Source organism: Carassius gibelio, chromosome B6 (genome assembly GCF_023724105.1).
Source record: "Carassius gibelio isolate Cgi1373 ecotype wild population from Czech Republic chromosome B6, carGib1.2-hapl.c, whole genome shotgun sequence".
Classification (NCBI taxonomy): domain Eukaryota; kingdom Metazoa; phylum Chordata; class Actinopteri; order Cypriniformes; family Cyprinidae; genus Carassius; species Carassius gibelio.
In genome coordinates this window covers 18061398-18087770 of record NC_068401.1, presented here as the reverse complement: position 1 = coordinate 18087770, position 26373 = coordinate 18061398, and the positions used below count along the sequence as shown (strand labels likewise).

General features: G+C 35.1%; 2 protein-coding genes across 11 annotated transcripts; one reads left to right on the top strand and one right to left on the bottom strand.

Moving 5' to 3' along the window:
* The first annotated feature begins 544 nt into the window (after positions 1 to 544).
* Positions 545 to 10477, top strand: dgke (diacylglycerol kinase, epsilon). 4 transcript variants are annotated; one of them, XM_052558315.1, is made up of 13 exons: positions 545 to 730; positions 812 to 880; positions 979 to 1422; positions 2898 to 3054; positions 4696 to 4815; positions 4957 to 5100; positions 5375 to 5532; positions 5623 to 5671; positions 5839 to 5952; positions 6754 to 6825; positions 8322 to 8449; positions 8639 to 8750; positions 9571 to 10477. In XM_052558315.1, exons 3-13 carry the CDS (start codon positions 989 to 991, stop codon positions 9790 to 9792), a joined length of 1710 nt encoding a protein of 569 aa, XP_052414275.1. In that variant the 5' UTR covers positions 545 to 730; positions 812 to 880; positions 979 to 988; the 3' UTR covers positions 9793 to 10477. The 4 variants fall into 4 exon arrangements, with proteins under 4 accessions (XP_052414275.1, XP_052414274.1, XP_052414273.1 ...); XM_052558314.1 differs by having other exon boundaries at positions 812 to 1422; XM_052558313.1 differs by having other exon boundaries at positions 545 to 880.
* A 4683-nt stretch (positions 10478 to 15160) lies between these two features.
* On the bottom strand, positions 15161 to 24470 carry trim25 (tripartite motif containing 25). Of its 7 annotated transcripts, none has more exons than XM_052558306.1 (12): positions 23812 to 24470; positions 22816 to 22911; positions 22431 to 22664; positions 22073 to 22241; positions 21934 to 21960; positions 21716 to 21790; positions 19555 to 19617; positions 18313 to 18423; positions 18065 to 18112; positions 17747 to 17845; positions 16338 to 16397; positions 15161 to 16255 (listed from the first exon to the last, which is right to left on the bottom strand). In XM_052558306.1, the coding sequence occupies exons 1-12, from the start codon at positions 24403 to 24405 to the stop codon at positions 15723 to 15725; spliced, it is 2109 nt and encodes a 702-aa protein (XP_052414266.1). In that variant the 5' UTR covers positions 24406 to 24470; the 3' UTR covers positions 15161 to 15722. The 7 variants fall into 7 exon arrangements, with proteins under 7 accessions (XP_052414266.1, XP_052414265.1, XP_052414267.1 ...); XM_052558305.1 differs by having other exon boundaries at positions 19555 to 19624; positions 21717 to 21790; XM_052558307.1 differs by lacking the exon at positions 19555 to 19617.
* Between the last annotated feature and the right edge of the window lie 1903 nt (positions 24471 to 26373).

Genomic DNA, 26373 nt, shown 5'->3' with positions numbered 1-26373 from the left:
TATTGAACAAAAATAAAATATTGTATTTATCAAAATAAACAGAAAATACTTTTCTAAAGTGATTGATTTGAGCAATAATTCACTTAGATATTCACAACATAGTATTTTAACCAAAGTATTTGTGTTAGTAGGCGACATTGTGCTTTTACCCCTTGTTTTGAGACAAACAAAACAAACATCTTTACGATTTATTCCTACACAAAATACGTTACCCAATTAAATATCAATAAAATGTATATATTTCTGCAACCATACATCATTGGGGTAGTGAAAAGCACACACACCAGGGCTCGTTTTCAGTATTATTAACCATTGCATTCTTAATGTAACATTTATTCTTTGTAAGCCTTTCCTCTGTTTCATTATTATGCCTCATTTATCTTTTTTTCTCACGATAGGCTACATGATGCTTAACTGTCATCATATGAAGCATAAAAATCGTGCAAATGTTAGGCTACTGCTCTCATAGACATCTGTTCTCATTCTGTCTCACGTATTGTTTTCCTATTGGTCACTGAACATTTTCCGTCATAAACCCACGTCATCATTTCCGTTTCCGTATATTGAACTGGATGAATCTTGTAAGGCTTTTAATCGCTTTTTGTGTTATTCACGTGGTTTCGAGGCACTTTTAAAATGCATGGATAACAAAGATGAAGACGGGATCTTTCCCTGGAAAACAAAATGTAGCTAGAAAATATGCTATTCTACGTAAATGCATTTATCTGCTGTAAGTAGCCTACAATTTGTCTTGGTGTACCAAGTGTTTGACAGCAAGGAGGTGTTAACGATGGCTGTGCTGTAACACCAGGGTGACTCAGGTTTGGTGCATTGTCTGGAGATGCGATGATGATGGGCTTAGAAATAAAATATCGTTGTGGTACGTTAAAACTTCTCCACCGTGACTAATGACGATCGCTGGCAATCACTGATTATTTTCATCTGCTCTGACGCATGACGAAATTCCTGTAAAATTAGAATTGTGGCTATGGAGGAGAGTACTAAAGAGCTGAGGGAAGAGTGGACCTTACTACTCTGGACCACGGTTGCTGTTCTGGTGCCAGTGCTCATCACACTGTGGTGCAGCTTTCAGCGTCCCAAACGCAAAGTTCCACTGAAAGATCTGTTCCGAAAGAGCAAACACGGCTGGCACTACACGGACCTGTTCAACAAGCCGACCTACTGCTGCGTGTGCTCTCAGCCCATCCTGCAGGGGGCGTTCTGTGACTGCTGCGGCATATGTGCGGATGAGGAGTGCATACAGAGGGCAGATCGCACCCTCTCATGTAAGGAGATCATGACCCAGAGTCAGACAGATGGGAAGTTTTACCATCAGTGGGTCAGGGGTAATGTGCCCCTCGCTAGCTACTGTGCCGAGTGCAAACAGCAATGCGGGAATCAACCTAAACTCTGCGACTATAGGTATTTATAATCTGACCACGAACTTTCTTTTTTTCGTTCTTTCGTTCTTTCAATTAATATATAAGAAAAATAAATAAAAATATTAAACTTTTATATTAGACTTTTACCATAATTTTGGACAAAACTGAATAACCGTATAAGGAGAATATGAAAGGGAAACGGATAAAAGAAAAAAATGATATTCATATTTCATTCTTTAATTAATGTAGGAAAAAAGAACTGCATATTCACACGATCAACATTAAAGGTTTCAACATTTAATGAACAGTTTGTGAAAATTAATAAGAATTAATTTATGTGTTGAGGAAAGAACAAGGGAGGTAAATCAAGTTTATAGCTTGGGTTTGAACTTTTTAAATTGAGAAAGTACTAATAGGATCTATAAAAAACAGCAACAAATTATTTTTGAAAAGAACTGGTTCCCAACTTCCTAGATCCTTCATAGTTTTAACAATATTTACAGAAGTCAAAGTCAATATATGGAAGAAATTGTTAAAAACAGACAAGTGTTTTTACATCTTAAAGCAAAAAGCATGGCAGAATAGCAACAACTTGAGACACTGTTAAGTAGGAGCAGAGAGCACACAGCCTAGAACAGAACTTGAAAGTGTCTTGAAATCCATTTTTGTTGAGGATGTGGCATTTTAAAATAGGCCTATGTCACTGATATTTGAACAAACAGAGCAAACCAGAAGCCTGTCATTTTTGTCTTTTGTTTAATCTTTCTAAAGCATGGTTTGATGAAAGAGTCAGTAATCCCTGTAATCCAGCTATTATGACCTCATTCCTCAGTGTCAAATAGGGTGCACAATTAATCAAAGTTAAGGATGCCAAAATTATGTAATTGTTCAAAGTGGCAATTCATCTTTTTTTCTTTCAACATGTTATATCTTAAGGGATTTTCCATTGTTTTAGTTTTAGTTTAACTATAAAACCATTCATATTTTCACTTAAAAAAAAAAAAAATAATTTAAAAAAGAAACCAATCCAATGTATATTAGACATTTGAAGCTTAATACTATAAAGCAGGTTTTTCAGTTAGTGTTTTCAGCTTGTTTATTTTCATATAAAAATACGGCATGCAGTTGCATCAAACAATGGTATGGTATAAATGTAAATTGTGATAATGGTAATTTGTTATCGCATTTACAATTTCAAGGGAATAATCTACAATTATGATTTTTTTGTCATAATCATGCAGCCCTAGTGTCAAAGGTAGTGCTAAATTGGTGCCAGATCCACTTTTGCTGAGGCTCAAACAAAAACATTTGCTGATTTAAAAATTTTAAATCAGCATTTTATTTTTTTAAATGATTTGTGCCATTTTTATGATTTATTAAGAGTATATTCTGTGCAAAATAAGAAATCTTACTGTGAGTTTTACTATAGATGGTTTGCCATCAGTACAGCTATTAAGGTATCAGTTCTAAGTGCCCTCACTCACATTTTTTGTGCTTATTTTGAAATATATATAGGTGTGTATGGTGTCAGACCACAGTGCATGATGACTGCATTTCTAGTCTGAATGATGATTTGTGTGATCTTGGAGAGTTCCGCTCTGTTATCATACCCCCGTATTACCTCTATCAAGTCAACAAACTCCGCAGAAGACACCCCGATGAGTACAGCAAGGTGAGGATCCATCCAAACACAAACACCTGTAAAAAAATAAATAAATAAAATGGCACAACAGAGACATATATCTGTATCTTGTTTTAAGCAAGGCACAGAGTTATTGGTCCAGAAACAGCTTTTGTTGAAACCAAACTGCCAAAATGACTAATTTTCTACTTTTTGTTTTGTCATGCCTGTTTTAAACCAGAGGTATAAAAACAGGGAATAAAATGCCTATTTATTTCTACTAATTCATTTCTATTACTTATTTTACATAATAATCTCTAATAGTTAGAGATTCAGACTTGTAACCATCTCTAATGGTTAAGGTTCAGACTTGTAATACAAAGGTTGCGAGTCTCGGGCTGGCAGGAATTGTAGGTGGGGGAGTGAATGAACAGCGCTCTCTCCACCCTCAATACCATGACTGAAGTGCCCTTGAGCAAGGCACTGAACCCCCAACTGCTCCCTGGGTGCCGCAGCATAAATGGCTGCCCACTGCTACGGGTGTTCACTGCTGTCTGTGTTCACTTTGGATGGGTTACATGCAGAGCACAAATTCCAAGTATGGGTCACCATACTTGGCTGTGTGTCATGTCAGTTCTTTACTTCACTTAAGTATGAAACGTTAAGTGTGTCCCATTTTACATACTTTTACACTATTCTTCACCATTGTTTAGTGAAAGTTCCTGGCATGTTCATTGTGCTTGTTTTTTCCGTATATGATATACAGTAGTTGTTGAGAACTTTAAAGGAGAATTAAAGGGTTAGTTAAACTGAGAATGAAAATTCATCCATCTTCTGCTCACCCTTGAAACATCCTAGATGTATGTGATTTTCTTCTTTCAGAATAATCAAATTGGAGTTATATTAAAAATTGTCCTTGCTCTTCCATGCGTTTCAAAGGGGGTGAGTGGGTGTTTGTTGTCAACAGTTCAGAAGATGTGAAATAAATTGCATGCATCTGTAATAAAACCTCCCTCACACTGCTCTGGGGGGTGAATAAAGGCGTTTTTTTTTTTAGATAAATATCCAGATTTCAAACATAATAAACACTTTTTTTCTAACATCTGCTGTCTGTTTGATGTGGAAGACAAACAGAGAATTTTAAAGAATTTTTTTTTTTAGGTAAACTAACCCTTTAAGTGTGTGTAGTTTTCCTTTATCGATGGTAATTTTTCCGTTTCTAAATGTATTTTATATTGTTGACACAAACACGTAATAATCAAACTAGAAGATTTATAGGTATACAAAATGATTAACCGTTAATCACAAAGCAGTGAAATACATGACAGGTCAGATGTGTAAAAGGGTTTTAGACTGATATCTTTGATTTTTTTTCAGCATCTTCTGTATGAAAAAAATGCAACTTGCATCTCAAGTAACTGCATTATTTCCATTCTTTAATGCAGTATTTGTACTTTTTTAAGTGACAAATGCTTTTATTTGAAATGAACAGTATTTATAAATTAAACAAATCTATAAATTAAAAGATGCATAAAAAACAAAAAACAGCTGTGAATAAATTACAAACAAAAGAGTTTTGAAACTATGCAACATGTGCAAAATAGATCAATCCTTGCACAGTCAACTAAATGAAAATAATGAAAATAACCTGACCAATTGTTTAATAGTTAATATTTTATTTATTTATTTTAGCTTGCTGCAGACTGTGGGAGTGGCTGGACTCCAGTTCTGGTCTTGGCAAACACAAGAAGTGGCAACAACATGGGGGAAGTTTTGCTGGGAGAATTTCGTACCCTCCTGAACCCTGTGCAGGTGTCACTTAATCAGCCAATTTCTCTCTGTTTCCATACACTCTTGGCTCTTTTTATTTTGTTTGAAAGATAGATCACATTATTCCTAATATCTAATGATTAAAACCACAAGTTTAGTTATTTTGTTTTTTGTTTCTTCCAGGTGTTTGATCTCTCTGAGCTGCCTCCATCTAAAGCCCTGCAGCTGTGTACTCTTCTGCCCCCCGGCAGGGTGCGTGTTCTAGTGTGTGGGGGAGATGGCACAGTAGGCTGGGTTCTGGATGCCATTGATACCATGAAGCTGAAGGTGAGAACTGTAACCAAATAGTTGAGTGGACTTAAAAATGTAATACTTTGTATTAAAGTCAGTTGTTGTGGATGTAAACCAAGCTTTTTCCCCCCATGTGTTTTAGCGCTGTAGCATATAATGACTGTACATGTACTGTATGTGGCCTTGCTAGTAGGATCTGTAATGTCATTATCTGATGCTTGTATTTACATTTTTTGTGTTATTTCATAAAATTTAATTTGTCAAAAAGGTCAAATATTGTCTGTGTTTGTCTCTTCCTCTTTCTGTAAAGGGTCAGGATCAGTTTATCCCTCTTGTGACTATCCTGCCGTTGGGCACAGGCAATGATTTATCAAACTCTTTAGGATTGGGAGCAGGATATGCTGGAGAGATTCCAGTAGAACAGGTGCTCAGGAATGCTCTAGAGGCCGAGGTAGTCAAAATGGACAGGTAAGACCCTGACTTTGCTGTAGAGTCTTGAATTAGGAGTAATGGATTTTGTTATTCTGCTGTTATATATTTCTGCTGTTAATGTGTTAGGTGGAAAGTTCAAGTTGTCTCCAAAGGAAACTATTTTCGTAAGCCAAAGGTCAGTACATACAATGCATGACCAACCAGCAGGAGAATGTACCCCAGAATGCAAAAAAAAAATTATTTGTATGCCAAGCAAATTTTAACACAACCAATATATTATCCTAAAATCCACATGGAAACACAGTATTTGTTAATTTAATCATGGAGTTGTTTTCTTGCTAGGTGTTGTCCATGAATAATTATTTCTCAGTGGGTCCTGATGCTCTGATGGCACTGAACTTCCATGCACACAGAGAGAAAACGCCCTCCTTTTTCTCCAGCCGAATCATCAATAAGGTCTGAGGCTTTTCCTGTCCATCTTTTATTTTTCATTTCAGGGGATTAAACCGGAAAAGCATCCAAGATTATCTGTGTCTCATTTAGAAGTCTGCATCCTCCAGATGTTGCATTTTAAGGCTGAATACATCATTAGGGAAGTCTCATTTAAGAAAAGTAACCGTTAAATTGCAAAGTGAAAAATAAATTATAGTATTTTAAACCTCACAAGGAATAACAGTCAATTTTATAATGGTTACTTTTCTTAAATAAGATATCCTTAATGATGTATGCAGCCTTCAACATGCGACCTCCAGAGGACGCAGCCTCCGAAATTTCTTCAGTGTAAAGACTGTATATAACTGAGAAAATATCATGACTCTGGAGTTCATTTCTACATCCACAATTATAAAAAGGACCCTTCTTATATGAATTGTCTTTAACTACTGTGTATTAGCTTTTAAATAAAAATGTTTTGATACAATGCACTTATTGTGTACATAAATGTACATATTTTATTTATTTTTTAATTCACTTATTTAGATACATATATACACTGTTGACCCCTAACCCTGTCCTTTAACCCACTCTTAAACCTTACCATACCACACTAAATCTGCCCCTAATGTTAACTATGTCTCACCTCAGTAGCAGCTAAAGTGTTTTGCAATAAAACATGAATGCAGTAAGTTCACTATAGAATCGTATCTATCTACTACTAATAGGACTATTACACAATTTTTCCTGTATCAACACACTGGTAGGTTTGCCCCTTTTATTAAAAACAGAACTGTGTTTGTAATTTAATGTCTTTTCTTACAGGCAGTGTACTTCCTCTATGGTACCAAAGATTGTTTAGTGCAAGAATGCAAAGATCTGGATAAGAGGATTGAGGTAAACATTTTAATTTGCTTACTGAGACAAGTGATTCAAGGCAAAGTGTTTGCTACTTGTTTCCTTTGTTGTTGTTGGCATCACATGATTAGCGTGTTCTCTGGAAACCTTAGCTTTGATATGAACTTCCTTCCTCATTACTGTAGTGTCTCAGTCATGATATAATGATGAAATGCTAAAACCTGGAATACACTACATGACTTTTAAAATCGTAACAAATACAGTCATAGAGGAAAAACTGGCCATCGTACACTAAACGCCTAAGCATCAATGGATGGACTCATAGTCTGAAGCTGAAAAATCATAGTCTGTGATCGTCACACCTCATGTGATTTTCAATGAAACCTTTGAACTCAAATCTGCGGACTGGCTCTGACTTTCAACCACTTGCTTCAACTTGTTGTTCTGGTGGAAATTTAAAATCCAGATCTGTGCACACTCTTAACGATTAATACTGGCCACGACCCATTGCGTTTTGGATGAGGATTAGACTAGAATTACAAACGTGAATTAACAGTTTTAAAAAACCACTGACATGGCGGATATGTGTGACCGATGGACAAGTAGAGTAAGGTGATCTGTTGGAAAAAAAAATATTTAATGCTGTCTGCAACAACATTGAGATCTTTTATAAAGATACATTTATTCATTCATTTTTAAATGTAGTATTATGCAAACACGAGGAGAACTGAAAGATAATTTCTCTCCAATACCAAAGGAAAATAAATTAAACCAAATGTCGGTGATGTTACCTGTGAGAAGATGATTGACAGGTCAGGCAGTTTAAATGTGATAGAATGGCAACAGAGTGCTCTGTTAAATGACAGAGTAGTATATCCCAAAGCTTGCTTACTATTCTGCTACACAATCAAAAGTATGTACTTTTTCTTCACAAAAAGAGTACATACTTTTAGGGCATAGTATAAGGAGGAGAATAGGGACACTGCATATCTCTAACAACAGCTTCAAGCAACAGCTCTTTATTGTTACTTTTGCTTACTGATTCCTGGTGCTTTTGTGAGAACAAGTTATGCTTTCTTAAGAGCTGCGTTGTAATTTCTAAACCGCTAGCAGCACCAATTGGGATTGCAAAACATTGCAAACATGATTACTTTTTCTAAAAGGGTTTCCCAAATATTGCCTTCTTTACCATTGTTCATACAAACAGCTACACCCAATCCAAATGCATGTGACAGCAGCTGACATCTGCAGACCCAGCAATGTTTTACATTTTTTGCACATAAACCTATAATAGGAGAAAGTATTTCAAAGCTAACACAAAATGCAGTTTTTGAGATTGTCACCTGCATCGATGTGCTGTAACCACTGTACCACAGTCCTGACCAAAAGTGTATTTTTAAGCATTAACTACAGAAAAATCCTGTTTCTAATAGATGTAACTGTGAGTTTATGGTTTCTTTTTTTCGCCACACATAGGGAAGATGCTATATTATTATAGTTTTAATGCTCGATGATGCTTAATTGTGCTTCTTTAGCTGGAGTTGGATGGAGAACAAGTTACTTTGCCCAGTCTGGAGGGGATAATAGTGTGCAATATCGGCTACTGGGGCGGTGGCTGTAGACTGTGGGAGGGAATGGGAGATGAACCCTATCCTCCAACACGGTGAGAATTCAAATTACACTTTTTTTTATGCTTTATATACTGTACTATACTATAATATACTTGACTTTGTCAAGATTTGGTTGAAATTAAATAAAACTTTATACCTATAGATCTGGATCAGAGTAGAATGACCTCTGCATATATTGCCTGTTTAATTTAGTATTTTCTTTGTCATTTTTCTTTCTTTAGTGTTGATGATGGTTTATTAGAGGTGGTGGGAGTTTATGGCTCATTCCACTGTGCACAGATCCAGGTGAAACTGGCCAATCCTGTGAGGCTGGGACAGGCACATACAGTACGGGTGAGACTGACAAATGTTCTTTATTCCTACAGTTTAAATGGTGCTTAAGTGCGAGTCATGGTTCATCCCCATGGCACTCAAAACACTACAACATCTCCACTTTAGAGTGCCTATAGCAATTATGTTTAATCAGTTTTTTAAAGTACACCGTCAATATAATCATATATATGTCAATTTAATAAACTGGTTAAAGAGATACTCCACCCCAAAATGAAAATGTTGTCATTGATCACTTACCCCCATGTCGTTCCAAACCCGTCTTCTGAACACAATTTAAGATATTTTGGATGAACACCAGGAGGTTTGTGACTGTCCCATAGACTGCAAAGTAAATTACACTGTCAAAGTCCAGAAAAGTATGAAAGACATCATCAGAAATAGTCCATCTGCCATCAGTGGTTCAACCGTAACATTATGAAGTGACGAGAATACGAGAGTTTGTAAGCGAAGAAAACAAAAATAATGACTTTATGCAACAATTCCTTTGTCAATAGTCTCCTCTGTGTCTGCACATCACTCAAACTGCCTAAACTCTTCTGTGTCAGTCACGACACAAGGATGTGCTGTTTTCTTTCAAATCGACGCATAAATACACATAAATGTAAAAACACTGAAGAGCTAAAGCAGTTAGTTTTATAGCTAAAGCAGTTAGAATTTTTTTTCTTTTTTCACGTTTAAGAAATTTGCATCACTGATTATTTACTGATTATATACTGTTATTTTCCTATTTAATACTGTAAAGATGCTTTGTAATGATATGCATTGCATAATGCACTATATGAATAAAGGGGATTCTTATCCTTTGTTTTTTTTGTGGTAGCTGGTGTTGAAGAGTTCTCGGATGCCGATGCAGGTGGATGGTGAGCCGTGGGCGCAAGGTCCATGCACCATCACCATTACCCATAAGACCCAGGCCCTCATGCTGTACCATAGTGCAGAACATACAGATGATGATGACTCCAGCGCCTCGGAGGCTGAAGAGCCCTCAGCCGATCACATTGACACAGCTAGCAACACACAGGAAACTGTGACATTGTCTTAGTAAGGCTGTAATCATTCTGTCTGTGCCATTTACACCCCAGAAAGTAGCACAGCATGAAAGGAAGTCACCCTGATCTCATAAATGTAAATGTACATAATGTGCATGTGCTGCTCTAGTAATAACATCTGCAGTGGATATTTCTGGGAGTTTAAAGCCCCTTTCTCTCTCAAGCACAGCTCCTGCAGATCTCAAACTTTCCACAAGGTGTCTATCTCTGTTGAAACCGGTTTGTAGATTTGTGTGCATCATTTTTTTTTCTCCCAGTGATGTTACCCAGAAGCTCAAAGAAGTGGCTCAGGTTTTAGATATTTTGTTCACAATGGAAGTTATATTTAGCTGTAAGCAATCATAAAAAATAAAATTCAGTCCAGTGGAGAATGTAAAAAACAAAGCTGCTTCGACACAAATGTTTTGCACTGATCTTGAGTGCCACAGGTCTGTGAAAATACAACTCACTACAGAAAAATTGTATTTGAGTTGTATATATAAATGAAACTGTGCAATAATTTTGTTTAGGCTGTTATGTTTTGTAAATTTCTTTTGTGAAACACCTTTGCACTGCTTGAATCTAGAGTGGATTGTGAATGGGCGTGCCATTGATATCTTATTCTTTTGCAACTATTCCTTGTGTGTTATTGGTTTTGTTTATGAAATGGCAGTAAAATGTTTCAGAGCACTGGATTAAGATACCGTTCTTTATTTTGTTGTTTGCATATGCTGATTATCAGCCATTTTTGTTGTTTTATTCAATGTTCATTTTCTCCACATTTCCATAGATTTGTTAAGTTTTTATGCATCCTGCTTGAGTACAATAGACTTTGCCTAGAATATAACCATCCTTATGGCGTTTCTAAGTATTTTCTTTAGTCCCACTCTTCCAAGTCTTTCTGCTTTCAGTGTAGTTGTGGCATAAGAACAGTAAAGTTATTGAAAAACTAAGACGAGATAGAAAAGAAAAAAGCTTTTGGAGTGGTAGTATGTAATGTCACAAGTTTCATATAATTATATCTACATCTGAGGCTTTCCTAATGGTAACTCTCCCAGAACTAATGTCACCTATCTGCAGGAGTTAGACACATTATCCATTTTTATTATTATTATTATTATTATTATTATATATATTTTTTTTATTAATAATGAGGTTTTGCTATTGTAATGTATTTGAGCATTTATAATTTTGTTTAGTTAATTTGAACTTCAGAGTGATTTTACTGAAACAATCTTACAGATTGTTAAAGAGAACTGTAGATGGCAGCCATTATTCACAGATAATTTTTAAGGCAATTTTGATACCTTTTTTGAAGCCAAAAGGTTTACAAGAGTGTTATATATGTTATATAACAAGAGTATATATATATATATATATATATGTGTGTGTGTGTGTGTGTATATATATATATTTCAAAGACTAAATATTTTCCCGTTAAATTATGTCTATCAAAATGTAGACTGCTGTATTCGTATTAAAAAAAGTTTAATAATTTAAAAAGTTGAGAATGCTTCTATACCTTGAGAAAGGATGTCAAAACTGTCATGTTGTCATTAGAAATTACTTTTTTGAATATGTTTGTGTATAAATACTGAAGCAGTGGTTGCAATGAAAAAATTTTCTTTACAACTGTAATTGCATTCTTTTTGTTTTTACACATGCTCTAAATGTCTAAATGTGCAGAAATGTTAATCCATACATTTATGACCTCAATGTTAGATTATTGTAATGCTTTATTGGGTGGTTTTCTGCATGCTTAGTAAACAAACTACAGCTAGTCTAAAATGCAGCAGCAATAGTTCTTACTAGAACCAGGAAGTATGAGCATATTAGCCCGGTCCTGTCAACACTGCACTGGCTCCCTATCAAACATCGTATAGATTTTAAAATATTTCTTATTACTTATAAAGGCCTGAATTATAATTGATTTGAAATAGAATTGTTTGAATGAGCTCTTGTTACATTTTAATCCTCCACATCTGCTGTGTTCTCAAAACTCAGGCAATTTGATAATACCTAGAATATCAAAATCAACTGCAGGTGGCAGATCCTTTTCCTATTTGGTGCCTAAACTCTGGAATAACCTACCTAACATTGTTCAGGAGGCAGACAATCTTGCAGTTTAAAATTAGGATTAAAGACCCATCTCTTTAACCTGGCTTACACATAACACACTAATATGCTTCTAATATCCAAATCTGTTAAAGGATTTTTAGGCTGCATTAATTAGGTAAACCGGAACCGGGAACACTTCCAAAAACACCCAATGTACTTGCTACATCATTAGAAGAACGGCATCTACGCTAATATTAGTCTGTTTCTCTATTATTACAAGGTCACCGTAGCCACCAGATCCAGTCTGTATCCAGATCAGAGGGTCACTGCAGTCACCCAGATCCAGTACGTATCCAGACCAGATGGTGGATCAGCACCTAGAAAGGACCTCTACAGCCCTGACAGACAGCAGAGACCAGGACAAATAGAGCCCCATATACAGATGCCCTGTAAAAACCTTGTCTCAGACGACTACCGGGACAAGACCAAAGGAAACAGATGATTCTTCTGCACAATCTGACTTTGCTGCAGCCTGGAATTGAACTGCTGTTTTTTCCTCCATTCTGTCACCGATGGAGTTTTGGTTCCTTGCTGCTGTCGCCTCTGGCTTGCTTAGTTGGGGTCACTTCATTCACAGCAATATTGTTGACTTGATTGCAAATGATTGCACAGACACTATTTAAACTGAACAGAGATGATTCAATTCAATTCAAGTTTATTTGTATAGTGCCTTTTACAATACAAATCGTTACAAAGCAACTTCACAGAATTTGTTTCTACAATATTTAGTAGTAGCTTATAAGTGGTGACTGTCAGTTTGTGCACGTATGACAGGATTTTTAGAAAAATGAATACAAGACGTAGTCAGCCAGACGATGAACATTACTAATATTATTAATAATTATTAATTATTATATGTTGCAGTCACACTTGTAGCAATATTTGTTAGTTCTGTTTGTTGATTAAGGGTTAGCATCATCTGGGGTCCTCTGAGGGTCAGCATCATCTCTTCTCAGGTGTTCTGGATCCAGACCTAGTAAATCCTAGGTACCACGGGATGTAAATCCCATGGCAAAACATAGAAACAAAATAGAGACATCATTAGCATAGCTGCTGATCCAACAAAGTAAAATTAATTAGTTTAACCCAAGCTAATGAATAAGAATGCACATTTGATCAGATGCAACTACACTCACAATTTAAAAGATACATTATTCGAATGCTTGGTGAAAAAGAGATGCATTTTTAATTAGATTTAAACAGAGAGAGTGTTTCTGAACCCCGAACATTATCTGGAAGGCTATTCCAGAGTTTGGGAGCCAAATGTGAGAAAGCTCTACCACCTTTAGTGGACTTTGCTATCCTAGGAACTACCAAAAGTCCAGCGTTTTGTGACCTTAGGGTGCGTGATGGGTTGTAGCGTGGTAGAAGGCTAGTTAGGTACGCAGGAGCTAAACCATTTAGGGCCTTATAGGTAAGTAATGATAATTTGTAACTGATACGGAACTTAATAGGTAGCCAGTGCAGAGACTGTAAAATTGGGGTAATATGATCATATTTTCCTGACCTTGTAAGGACTCTAGCTGCTGCATTTTGGACTACCTGTAGCTTGTTTATTGACGAAGCAGGACAACCACCTAGAAGTGCATTACAATAGTCCAGTCTAGAGGTCATGAATGCATGAACTAGCTTTTCTGCATCAGAAACAGATAACGTTTCGTAGCTTGGCAACGTTTCTAAAATGGAAGAATGCAGTTTTTGTAACATGGGAAATATGATTTTCAAAAGACAAATTGCTGTCTAATATAACACCCAGATTTCTGACTGTAGAGGAAGTAACAGTACATCCGTTTAGTTGCAGATTGTAATTTACAAGATTCTGTGTAGTGTTTTTTGGTCCAATAATTAGTATCTCTGTCTTATCCGAGTTTAATTGGAGAAAATTATTTGTCATCCAATCTTTCACATTTTGAACACTCTTAATGACATCACTGAATTCAATGATGAACTGCCTTTAACTGTCATTTTGCATTATTGACACACTATTTTCCTAATGTTGTTCAGTTGCTTTGACGCAATGTATTTTGTTTAAAGCGCTTTATAAATAAAGGTGACTTGACTTGACTTAAATGTCAAAGGGGTTTAAAATGAATAATATTCTCATTGGGAATACTGATAGTTTATCATTTGAAACGTTTGTGAGTGTTAGATGAAATGGGATTCTCTGTATTGAATAATGAAGTTTAAAATATTTTCTGTAGACAGACTTCTCTACACTAGAAACATGACACAAGGTTAACACCCATGGCATATGTCTTGCTTTAAAAAAAAAAAAACTTGAATGAAGCCTAGTTTTTATTTGACAGTAGCTTCTCCTGGCATTGTGTTTAATGTGTAACTAGGCTTGTTTGTATACCCAGATCACATACCACCATATATTACAAGTTGGAGACGATCGAGCCAAAACATTTAATTAAGTTAGAACAAAGAATTCCTTGATCAAAAATTTTGCTTTATTTTTTATTGTAATATATATATATATATATATATATTATTCAGCACTGAAAACAATGTGAGACGCACAAATGAACAATCACCATTACAGAAGCAGGATTAAGTCACCCCATAACAATTTCACAAATGTGATCAATACAGCAGAGGAAGAGAGAGAGAGAACAATTAATCTAGATTATTTTATATTTATTCTTATATGAGACTTGGTCATGTAATGCCTTTATTGGTATCATTCTTATATTTTACTTTATATATATTCATCTCCCCAACAATGTACAAGATTTCCATTTAAATTTTTTAAATAATCAGTTACTCTATATGATGTATCAACCAAAATTGTAATATTGCATAAAGCAAACAATAAATGTATTACTACTAAACTTTAACTAAAGCTTTCTTTCCACTATTAACCTTTTTAACACATTAAACACTTGGGTTGACAGAATTGCACATAGTGAGGATACTTTGATCAGGAACCAATAAAACTCTCACTGTCGGTGGACTTTGGCCATGTGATAAAACCAACAAATGTCAAGTGCGATCATGTGATGAAGTTAAACACTTCTAACAACTCACAAGAAATACAAAATTCACAGAACGGAGTAAGATTGAATTGCGTCAACATTTGTAAACCTCATATGTACACAGAAATTTACCTTTTCTGAATTACTGACGTCAATCGTAGCAATTAAGTAAAATATTTTTGAATAATAAACGATTCAAGTGACTGTTGTCTTGCACTGTTTTCAACTTCAGCATAGCTGAGCTAGTGTCTCTTGCACCTTCTTAAGTAGTTTCAGACTAAACCAATATTTAATTTACTTTTATTTGGTTAGTAACCATAAAATAGGACAACTCTAGTCATTATAGCAAATGCAATACAAACCCATTCACTTTTATGAGGTTTATTTCTCAGACAGCACCGTAGTGTTGACCCACATCTGGCCTGTGTGAGATCCATGTGGGCCATATGCTGTCTGGGTTTGTAGTGACAGCTGGACTGCATTAGCGTGCCTTTAGATATCATCCATAGATACATCAATCTTTTTCTTTTTGGTCAACATTAAAAGACATTACCAAACATTTATAGATTTATAAACTGCTTTAAGACTGCTTTATGCATTCTGTACAGTCGCAACACACCTACATTAGAATCAAACCTGTCTTGATTAAACCCGATAAATTTATATTCTGTCATGTTACTCATGCTCCTGTCATTTCAAAAGACTTCTGATCATCTGTGGAACAAAAATGAAGATATTTATAATATAACGTAATTATTCTGGTTGTGTGGACTCACTGAATGTGGACAGAATATTAAAAATATCTTAATTTGTGTTCCAAAAGAAATATCAGTTTGACTTAGATACTTTCAATTGTTGAGCTTGCACAAAGTGACAGAAGAGGTATTTGAGAAGATCCAGAAAGCAGGATATACAGCCTCAATAAAAGGAAAGACAAATGTGTGGAAAGGGTAGGCCCTGTCCTGTACATTATAGAATGTTGCACTTCCCTGATCACAGTCCAACAAGACGCCCACGCGGCTCGGGTTGGGATTCTGCAGCACCGTCTCGATGCTGTTGTGCCATGCAGAAAGCTTCACGTTAAACCACTCCACACACCAGGAGTCTGCATTACGCCCCAGACGGCTAGACGGACCCTTACGGTCAATTCTTCCATATGCAAGTCCCAGTCCGCAGAAGTTGTTACTGCTCATTTTGATCTCCCAATAATGACGGCCCTGAGAGAAACCCTTTGTGCAGAGCACCTGGGAACAGACAGAAAAGCGAAGGGGAATATCTGGATAATGAGCTGGGTCATCCGAGACTGTGGCTTTGGTGTTGTTTTCAGTCAGCAAGATTCGCTTGTGAGCTGTTCTGACGTCAAAATTGAGGATAGTGCCATCTAGACAGAAGGAACAAGCATATAGATGTAAAAGGTGATAAACATGAACAAGTGGATAAAATCTAAACTATCTCAAACTCACATTTAAGAAGGTCACTTCGTTTAACAGAGTTTAGCACATCTGGTGAAACAGCAGGTGGATCTGTAATGAGAGAAAGAGGAAATAAAAAGATTTCAGAAGCCACTAATATATTGCCTTCAAAAGGAATAAAACGTCACTCATTTCATTACTGTATTAGTATAACAAATGCAAACAATCAGGCATGCATTTTCAAATATTTCTTCGTCCATGAGTTCCAGACTTAAGGCAGTCATTGCATGCAGATGATTCTCAACAAAATATAAAAACATTGAACATTTTATGATTATATTTATTTGTCCAATTATATTTGAGGCCCTGAAAATTGTGTACGGTGTATAAAAATAGCTGTAATTCCTAAGCATTTTATGTTTTTTTTTTTTTCGTTGAACCCCTTGAATTACAATAAAGTCTGTTGTGTTAGTGTCCATATATATGGACCTGACTGTGCGTGCGTGTGTATGTATTATATATATATATATATATATATATATATATATATATATATATATATATATATATATATATATATATATATATATATATATATATATATATATATATATATATATACATATACATATACATATACATATACATATACATATACATATACATACACACACACACACACACACACACACACATACACACAGTACAGACCAGAAGTTTGGACACACCTTCTCATTCAAAGAATGTGAAATCTACAATTTTCATAGTCATGAAAATAAAGACAACTCTTTGAATGAGAATGTGTGTCCAAACTTTTGGTCTGTACTGTATAAGTAAATAAAACTAGGGGTGCTCCGATCACGATCGGCCAATCGTTATGCGCATCTCGTCAGTAAAGCCGGTTCTCTAATCAGCAGTTAATTCCATCAGGTGCGTGATTTCACATAGAGCAGCTGTTACTACACAGAGCCGTTGTTAATAGAGAAAATGCGCAAATCCACTTCATTTTCAGCGTTTTTTGGCGCATCTTCTCAGTTAACAACGGCTCTGTGTAGTAACAGCTGCTCAATGTGAAATCACACACCTAATGGAATTAACCGCTGATTAGAAAACCGGCTTTACTGATGAGATGCGCATTAACGATCGGCCGATCGTGATCGGAGCACCCCTAAATAAAACACACAAAAATCTATATATTTTAGTGTGTCAACAATCAGTGCCTTTTTTGAAGAATACACATGTGCATTATTAATACTACTTCTTTGTGTGGGAACTTCACCCCTGCCTGACATTCAATAATATAAAAACGCCTGGTCTGATATATTTCTTTTCTGCTTCTAGAGCAGCATCTGCAATCTATTCTGGAAATACAGTAAATGGTGTAGTTTTGGAGCACAGACCCCATACAGTAAAGATTCAATTTTGGAGGGCAAGATTGAAGAAGAACTTTTTCCACATACTTATGTCAGGTATGTCTACAGTTTTAACTGTGATGTCAAGCAAGTTTTCCATGCTTTTGGAGAAAACAGGATTTGCTCCTTTAGAAGGATTCCTAGATCCTGGCAAAGAGGATATACATATAATGTTAGAATCATTTCTAAGAAACATTAATTTGATTCACATTCCTTTTTAGAACAATTTGAGAAAATCTCTGTGAAACATAAACTAACACAGGCCCCTCAGTTTTTAATATGTTTGAATATGTTCATCACACATAACCGTAATCAGGCAAACATTAATAGTCAGATGTAAAATAATGGGGGATAGTCAGAGCTTACTGTTTGGCTTCTGGTCTTTGCGATCCTTCTGATCTTTAGCAGGCTTGCCTATCAAGAAATAGAAGAACAATGAGAGGAAGGGGTACATTTTAATGTGTGTTTTTTATGGCTCCAAAATATAATTTAAAAATATTATAATATATATATATTATATATATATATTATAATATATATATATATATATATATATATATATATATATATATATATATATATATATATATATATAAAAAAAGCAGATGACTTGCTGAAATTTTTCTGTTTAGTTCCTGGAGCCTTGGCTTTGGGACCACAGGTTGGACTGGGAGATATCAAAAGTGCTGAAGGGTCAAACCACGCAACTGGTGCCTTTTGCATCCCTTAAAAAAAATCAAATATATAATTAATAAAAGAACAAATAAATATGTGATTTAAAAACAGCAATATTATGTATTCTTTTATTAATATTACAACAAAAATTAAAGTCAATGAAACATTACTTTAAATAACTTAAATAGCATTATGCTGGTAGCGGTAAGGTAAGGTTTTTGGCCTGTCCCATACTATGATTTTTCTTTTTCAGCAAGATTTTTAATTTGCAAAATAAAGCCAAAATTATATAAAAATCACATTTGCAGATCGTTTTAAATTTAATTGTTAAGCAATGTTTTTGGGATAGGTGTACATTTTTCTATAAATTAAAAATAATTTTATTGGTGTCAGCCTCATCAAAAAAAAAACAGTGTAAAATAATGGCACATTCAAGTGGCATCACCTCTGGGAGGTTACATCTCTCAGGATTCCAACACTTAAAACATAAAAAGCATGTTTCTCGCTCTTCTCTTTAATGTTGTATTTTTCTAAATTCAAACACTTATTTTACACATATAATATAATCAATATCTACAAGTTTTGATGTGTGTAACAGGGATTTTGTGTCACCCTTCCAAGTTTTTTTTTTCATGCAACCATCTATTTTATTTTGGACCTTTTTAAACTTTTTTAATATCACAATATCTCTTAAAAAAAAAAAAAAAATAAATAATTTTTTTATTGACGTGGTACCCTTCCAAAATTAGGATGTTCTTAAAAAAATTTTATAATCCCATTGAAAAAAGGGACTAAAATGCTGCTCATATATGTGAAAACTATCACATAGTTCTTATTAAACAATAGTATATAGTAACACTTGTGTCTGTAACAGGGTTGACCAAAATACCAACATGAGGTAAAATAATAAATTGTTAGCTTCAGATGGCACAATACACTTTTTTTTTGTCATTTTAAGGTGTCTTCATTTCATGGATATTTAAAAAAAAGTGAATTAAATATTTTATTTTTGAATTTTTACAACTGGAAAAGGCACCGATTTCATGTAAATACCCCTAAACATTGGGAGAAAAATGATTTAAAAATGAATGAGAAAAGATAGTGATAAATGGATGGGTTTAGGTTATACTGAATCAAGAGGCACCAAAGGCCCCTCCAATTGCATGCGAGTTCCTACTTACACATGTCTCTTGGATTTGGCAAGAGGGGAGGAATCTCACTTGGGATTCCAGGGAATTGGTTTCCTAGACCAAAAGGATTAGAAAAGCAGTTCTAAATCTACTGGCAGCAGTTTTATTAAGAATAATAAGGCCCTATGGCTAGGTGATTTTTTATTTATTTTATCAATTAATTTAAATTTAATTGATAAAATAGTTTTGCCACAACTTTATTTCAGGAATCACGACTGTAAATAGTAATATTACCAAATGTTAAGAGTTAGACACGTTGACAATATGCTAATGATAACAGTTATAGTTTTTTTTACAGACGCTAGGACACATTTCTCAATACCTAGGTCACGTTTGCAAAACTCTTCACACAGTGAGCACAACAGAAGTCTATGTGGGCTAAACCAAGGATCAATTATCATTGCTTTGGCACAAAATGCATTCAATGACTTCATCTCTCAAATTTCATGAATTCTTTTCTCACTCACACACAACAACTGCCAAAACTCTTTGTACACACAGGCCAATTTGCACATGCTTACATACTGTTTTCAAAACTGTTAAACTTATGTTCAAAATGATAACAGTACAGAACTGAATAAGACAGCAATTTGCTACATTTCTACAGTAATATTTGAATGAAATATATTTTAAATCTTAAAATTAAATGCTATAAAAACAACTGGACATTTAGTAGATTAGCATTACTATTATATCTATATCAGTGGATGGTGTGTATACAAATTCCTCTATTTTGGAATTAGTGCAAAAAAATAAAAATAAATAAACAACAAAATATTGACGAATTCTGCATAATGTCTGATTCATTCAAGTAACATATATTGCAGTGAATTATAAACATAGATATCTCCTTGTTTTACTCAAGAAAACATTCTATAATGCTACATGTTGATAGTGTTTTTTAGGTCATTGTTTTGTGGGTGACAAAGTGTCTTTGTCGACTGTCAACCTTTGCTAGTGTTCTGGAAGAATGAGTTGATTTGAGACCTGCATAAAGTGTTTTGGTAGTTGTAGTGCATTTTGAATGTGAAATGAACTGCTTTGCCAAGCTGAAAGTTGGTTAGGAGAACTGTGTGAAGAGTTTTGCAAAAGTGACCTAAGTATTGAGAAATGTGTCCTAGCGTCTGTAAAAAAACTGTAAGAGAAAACAATAATCTGACCACATGAAGGTGCACGTGATTAACTGCTCATGTGTGATGCACTCCATGAGGGACCGGAAGAAGAATATATTTCTAGGTGCTATTCACACAGATTGTTGAAAAAGATACGACAGGGGCAGTGGGATAGGAAAAAAATGCAAGGAGATGGGAGCTGAACTTCTTATAACTTGAGCACTGCATTTTTAGAATTACATTTCATGCACATATTAGTGCTATGGTCAAATGCATCCATCAAGTGCATGTTTATAGAGAAAAAAACTGAGCAGTGGATTGCAAAAACATGTAAAGAACTAAATCAGATTTTTCATGTTTGCATGAAATAGTCTACTGAGACAATAGTCTGCTGGTCCTACACTTTTAGTGATGTTGAATTACCCTGAATTTTGACCTTTCTTTTTGCATTTCTTATATTATTCCGTAACATACAGGTTTAAGACAAGCTTGTACAAGAAGTTCCTTCATATTTCATGCATATTTACTGTAAAAATGATATCTAACAAGTGATTTGTTTTACATTTATATCATGTTGACAACTTAGGCCACGATCAGAGAAAACACGTTTTTTTAGGTTTGAAAATGGACTGTGCAGTGCACTGCTGTTTTTTTTTTATGTTGCTAGCCAACCACTGAATCAGCTGTCCTGTCAGTCTAAACCAGGATTATAGTGCAAGCGAACCAGAATCTTTGATTTGCTGTTAAGTAAACTGCCATATTAGCAGAAACTTTTAACATGGTAGTTGTGGTCAGTTCTGAGTAACCTGCGACAGTCTCCTCCATCATTGAAGTCTCCAGACATTCTAAGCTACTGTAAACTTCCTTACATGTAAAATTTATTCAACTGGACAATGGAAAAAAATGCAAATGACGCTGGAGCGTTCAGAGCACTCCTGCAAAATGCAAGGCACAGCAGGTGGCCAAAACACAAAACACCTGGGGCACATAAACAGCACACAAATGCTCACTGACAATAGAAAACAATTTTAAAAAGGCACCTCTCACTGGAAAAAAAGCATTCTGTCTGATCGGGTCCTTAATGTGTGGTACACTCGGAATGGGACTTTCTTTAACTAGATAGAGAATGTTAATATAGAGAATGTTACTTGAATCATATTACATTTTTAAGGTGATTAAATGTTAGTTAATTGTGGTTACATTTGTAAGAGCCAAGAGGATTTAAATGTAAATAAATAAATAAATAACACAGTCTCACCAGCGCCAAGAACAGATTTCTCAAACTCTGTAAAAACATATGTACATCAAAACTCTTAGCATGCACTATGACTCTGTATGGTGTTGCTGTACACAAACATCAAAACATGCTGAACAATTTACACAAGCTCTGCACTTACCTGGTTTAAGTAAAGAGATTCTGTTTTCTAATGGCTGCTCCATTAATCTGGTGATCCACTCCTTCAGTGCAACTGCAGAGGAATGATAAGCTATCACCTCTTTACTTTCCACATTCACACGAGGGTTATGGGGCTCAAAATTTACCACAGAGGGCAAATCCACAGAGGCCTGAGACAGAGATTGGTAAAGTCAAGAATACAAACAAAGTCTATGTAGCCTGTCTTGAATTGACTCTTTGTAAGAGATCTAGACCAGCACTGAGCTTCACACACAATATTTAATCATATATCTAAGGCACAAATAACAGTAATAAAAATATATTTCAATATTTGGTCACATAATCACACTCTACTTCACCTTTATGAATGCTAGTGACTGCGACTGGTCCAGCAGAATGTTGATCTCAGATTTAGTCCTACTCATCTTCTCGATGTTCTCATTAAATTTCTTTATCATGGTGACCAGTTTGCTCTGACCTTTTTCCTGTTCCTTATCGATAGTAAGCATGGCTTCTTTCTCATCTCGGTCAATCATTTCTCTAATCTGCCTGTATTCTGTCTCAAGAAAACGTTTGCGGGTTGTAGCTAGGTCCTGGAAAAGCAAAACCAAAGGAAATTAAAGCTCCACATGCTGACCTACAGTATGTGATAGTTAAAACTGTATATGCACATCTTGTCATCTCTTACAGTCCACTCATCTTAGTCTGCTAAAGATTCCAAAAGAAAAAGAAAAATTTCCAAACCTTTAATTTGACTTGTTGCTCCTTCATTTGTGTAATAACCTGCTGATTCTTGTCCATTTTGACATCAAGGATGTTGAGCTTGTCAGTCAGGTCAGTCTAAAAAAGTTTTAAGAATAACAACAATTTTAGGGAATCCCTTCATTGCCGTATGTTTAAGACCACACAATCCTGCTAGATGTTTACATCGCTGCTTCCCGAGACTCGAACCCACAACCTTTGAGTTACAAGTCTGACTAATAGAGTTGAAATCTATTGTTCTTCCTGTTCCATAATCGATTAACTTTGCAACATTGACAGCTCTTGAACTGAACTGAATCAACAATGGACTTAATTGAGCTGACGAATCTAGAGCTGCTTTAAATAATTAATTTAATCTTTGATTACATTTGCAACATCCTCTGTCATTGAACTAAATTTAACAAACATTGAACTGGTTTACTTTTTATTTATGATGCTATCTTCTAACTGAATCCAATTGAATTTATAATTTGGTGGACTGCAACACTGACAATGTTACGGAACTAAACTGAATCAGCACTGACCTAAATTAAGACAAATAATGACAACTGTCTTCTGTTGAGCTGCTCTTCAGCCATTTTAGAATTTCAGGGTTTTGGTGAAGCTAATTTGAAACGATCCGTATTTTATAAAAGGGCTATATAAATAACCGTGACTTGACTTGAAATGTGACATGACCTTACAGAATGCTGATATCCGGGTACACCGGTGTTGTACCCAGTTCGGATTCCTACTTGGTAGGTTTAGGAGTAGGTGTGGTGGAGGGATTAGTATTACGGAATAAAATAGCGATTTGAGTGACGTATAACATTAATTTGGCAAGGGGTCAGAAATCGAGCTGCGCTCTTGCTCGTGTGAGATTACTTGAGTAGATTATGCTGAGGTAAAAAAAAAAAAAAACTTATCAAGATTATCCATGATGGGTCATATGTTCACATCTGTCTCTACATTCAGGTTTACAAATAGGCCCTAAATTACCTTTTGTTTGAAGCGTCGCTCATCTGCCGTGATAAACTCACAGCCTTTATGCATTTCCTGCAGACAGGTACTGCACATAGAGTTCTGGTGTTGATTGCAGTAGAACTCCATCAGTTTGCCATGATCTGAACAGAGACGCTCCATCAGATCTGGCAACGGATCAGACAGTTGATGCGCCCGGAAAATGGCATTCTCCCTGTGGGGCCTTACATGCTCCTCACAATAAGACGCCATACATGTCAGACAAGTTTTGACGGCTTTAGCTTCCATGCAGTTATCACATTTGATTACATCTGGATCTTTCATTTTCACCTCAAAATGTTCCTTGACTGGTTCAGAGACGCCTGCTTTTATTCTATAGGCGTCGAGCACTGCGCTGAGGACGGTGTTCTTCTTTAATTCAGGTTTACTGGTGAACACCATTCGACACTGAGGACAGGACAGAGATGATACCCTGTCGTTCCATGTCGCTTCGAGACAGTTAGCGCAGAAACTGTGTCCACAGATTAAACTCACCGGGTTCTCGAATAGACATAAACAGATACTGCATGTTAATTCGTCTTCAAGACCCAGCAGAGACATGTTTTCCGCCATTGTGACACGTCCAAGTTAACAGCGATCACTGAGTCAACACACTTCTCAACTGCGCCCTTTACAATGAAAACGAAACTTAACTAGGCGGAGGCGGAGACACGAAACTTCAATGGTCCACGTGACACAGAGTAACGAATCAACTAATGAACTAAGAGTCTTCGATAGACAAAATATTAAAAAAAATTACCTGCGATTGTTTCTAATTTTGAGTGCACTGATATCCTTAGGTCATATGTAGAAAATGTTTAATTTAAATAATTACATTCTTTCATGGTACATTCAAATGTTCTAAAACAGTTTATATAAAAAAGAAATGTAATAATAATATTTTTTAAGTTAAAAATGAAACCAGGTTGTTGCGTTGTGTCTCTGTTTATTTATTTATTGCTTTAACGTACAAATATCGTTCTCTCATGTTTCTCAAATGTACACAAGAGGGTGCTGTTTGATTATAAAATCGTTGTTTGAATATTTGGTTGGTAAAAACAAGACTGACAGTCTATGTAGAATTTTGAAGATTCTGAAGAACTTTTTGAAGAATCATTTTTGCATTATCATTATTTTATTAGAGTATAGTTTCTACATCAAGGTGTTTATTATAGTTGCCACTCAATTTCACTAGTAAGTCCCTTTGCATTCATTCATTGCATTCATTGAAAGAGATCTCTGAATCTGTGATTGATCTCATAGGCTATATGAAAGACTTTGGTGAGTCAAGGTGAATTATACTTTAATCTGAAGTTTTTTGTTTTTATTCTACAATCTGTATTTAGTATTCAACAACGTATTTTATATGCTATTTATGAATTTCTCTTCTGGTTGCAAATAGATATTCACAATATATATTTACATGTATAGGCCTATTTAATTCATTCATTCATTCATTCATTCATTAGCCTATTTGAATTAATTATGGCCCAACTTTGAACAGAGATATTTTGTACAAGCACACTTTTATGGGGACATTTTCAGAACCTTTGAACAACATATACTATTACAATACTTAAGTTGTAATATATAATTATAGTCTCATTGGCTGAGCAGTCCCGTCATGCCTCCATTCCTCTCTTGTCCCCTAAATCCAAACACATGATTCTGAATACTCGTTATAGAGTATTAAATGTAGAGAATGAAAGTTAAGAGAATAAAAATTCCATCTACACTTGACCCAACACTAGCACTCTCTATTCTATTTCTATTCTGTCTACTTGTTTTCTTTTTATTAATTAAAAACCTTGACCCTCTAACACTATTCTATTTCTGTTCTATACTGGTTTGCTTTTTATTTATTATAAAAAATAAAAAAAACTCAACCCTTAATACTAGCACTCTCTATACTATTTCTATTTCATCTACTTGTTTTCATGTATTTATCATAAAACACATGACCCTCTAACACTAACTTGGCCCTCTATTTCTGTTCAATCTACTACTTATTATTTTTATTCATTATTAAAATAATGCTACATGTACTGGATTAGATTATCCAAGTCACCGCACTTACATAGTGTTGCTCTTTTGTTGCTTTGATTACTTCTGTTGTCCTTCAACTGTAAGTTGCTTTAAATAAAAGTTGCTATTAAATGATACATGTTAAACTATTATCATTTTAATTAAATTATAATTTAAGTACAATTAGATTTAGAATGTTTATGGAGTCTAATTGCCTTTTTACGTTTATGTTAACTAACTTGCTTAGTGACTTGCTTCTGCCCTAAATTGTAAATGATCCACAGAGGTCTAAATAAAGGTTCTTGAGTGTGTGTGGTCACATGTTTACTGGCTGTCAGCCTGACACACTTCCTTTCTGTATGTTTTCACACAGATTCATATATTTTATTATTTTATTTTTCTAATTAATTACTTGTCCTTTAATCTATGATACATTATTTTGTTGTTTGATGAAAAATACAGCAGGCCACTTGGAAGAGCTTCAAAAATTCATACTGAGTTTGCCTCCATGCATCA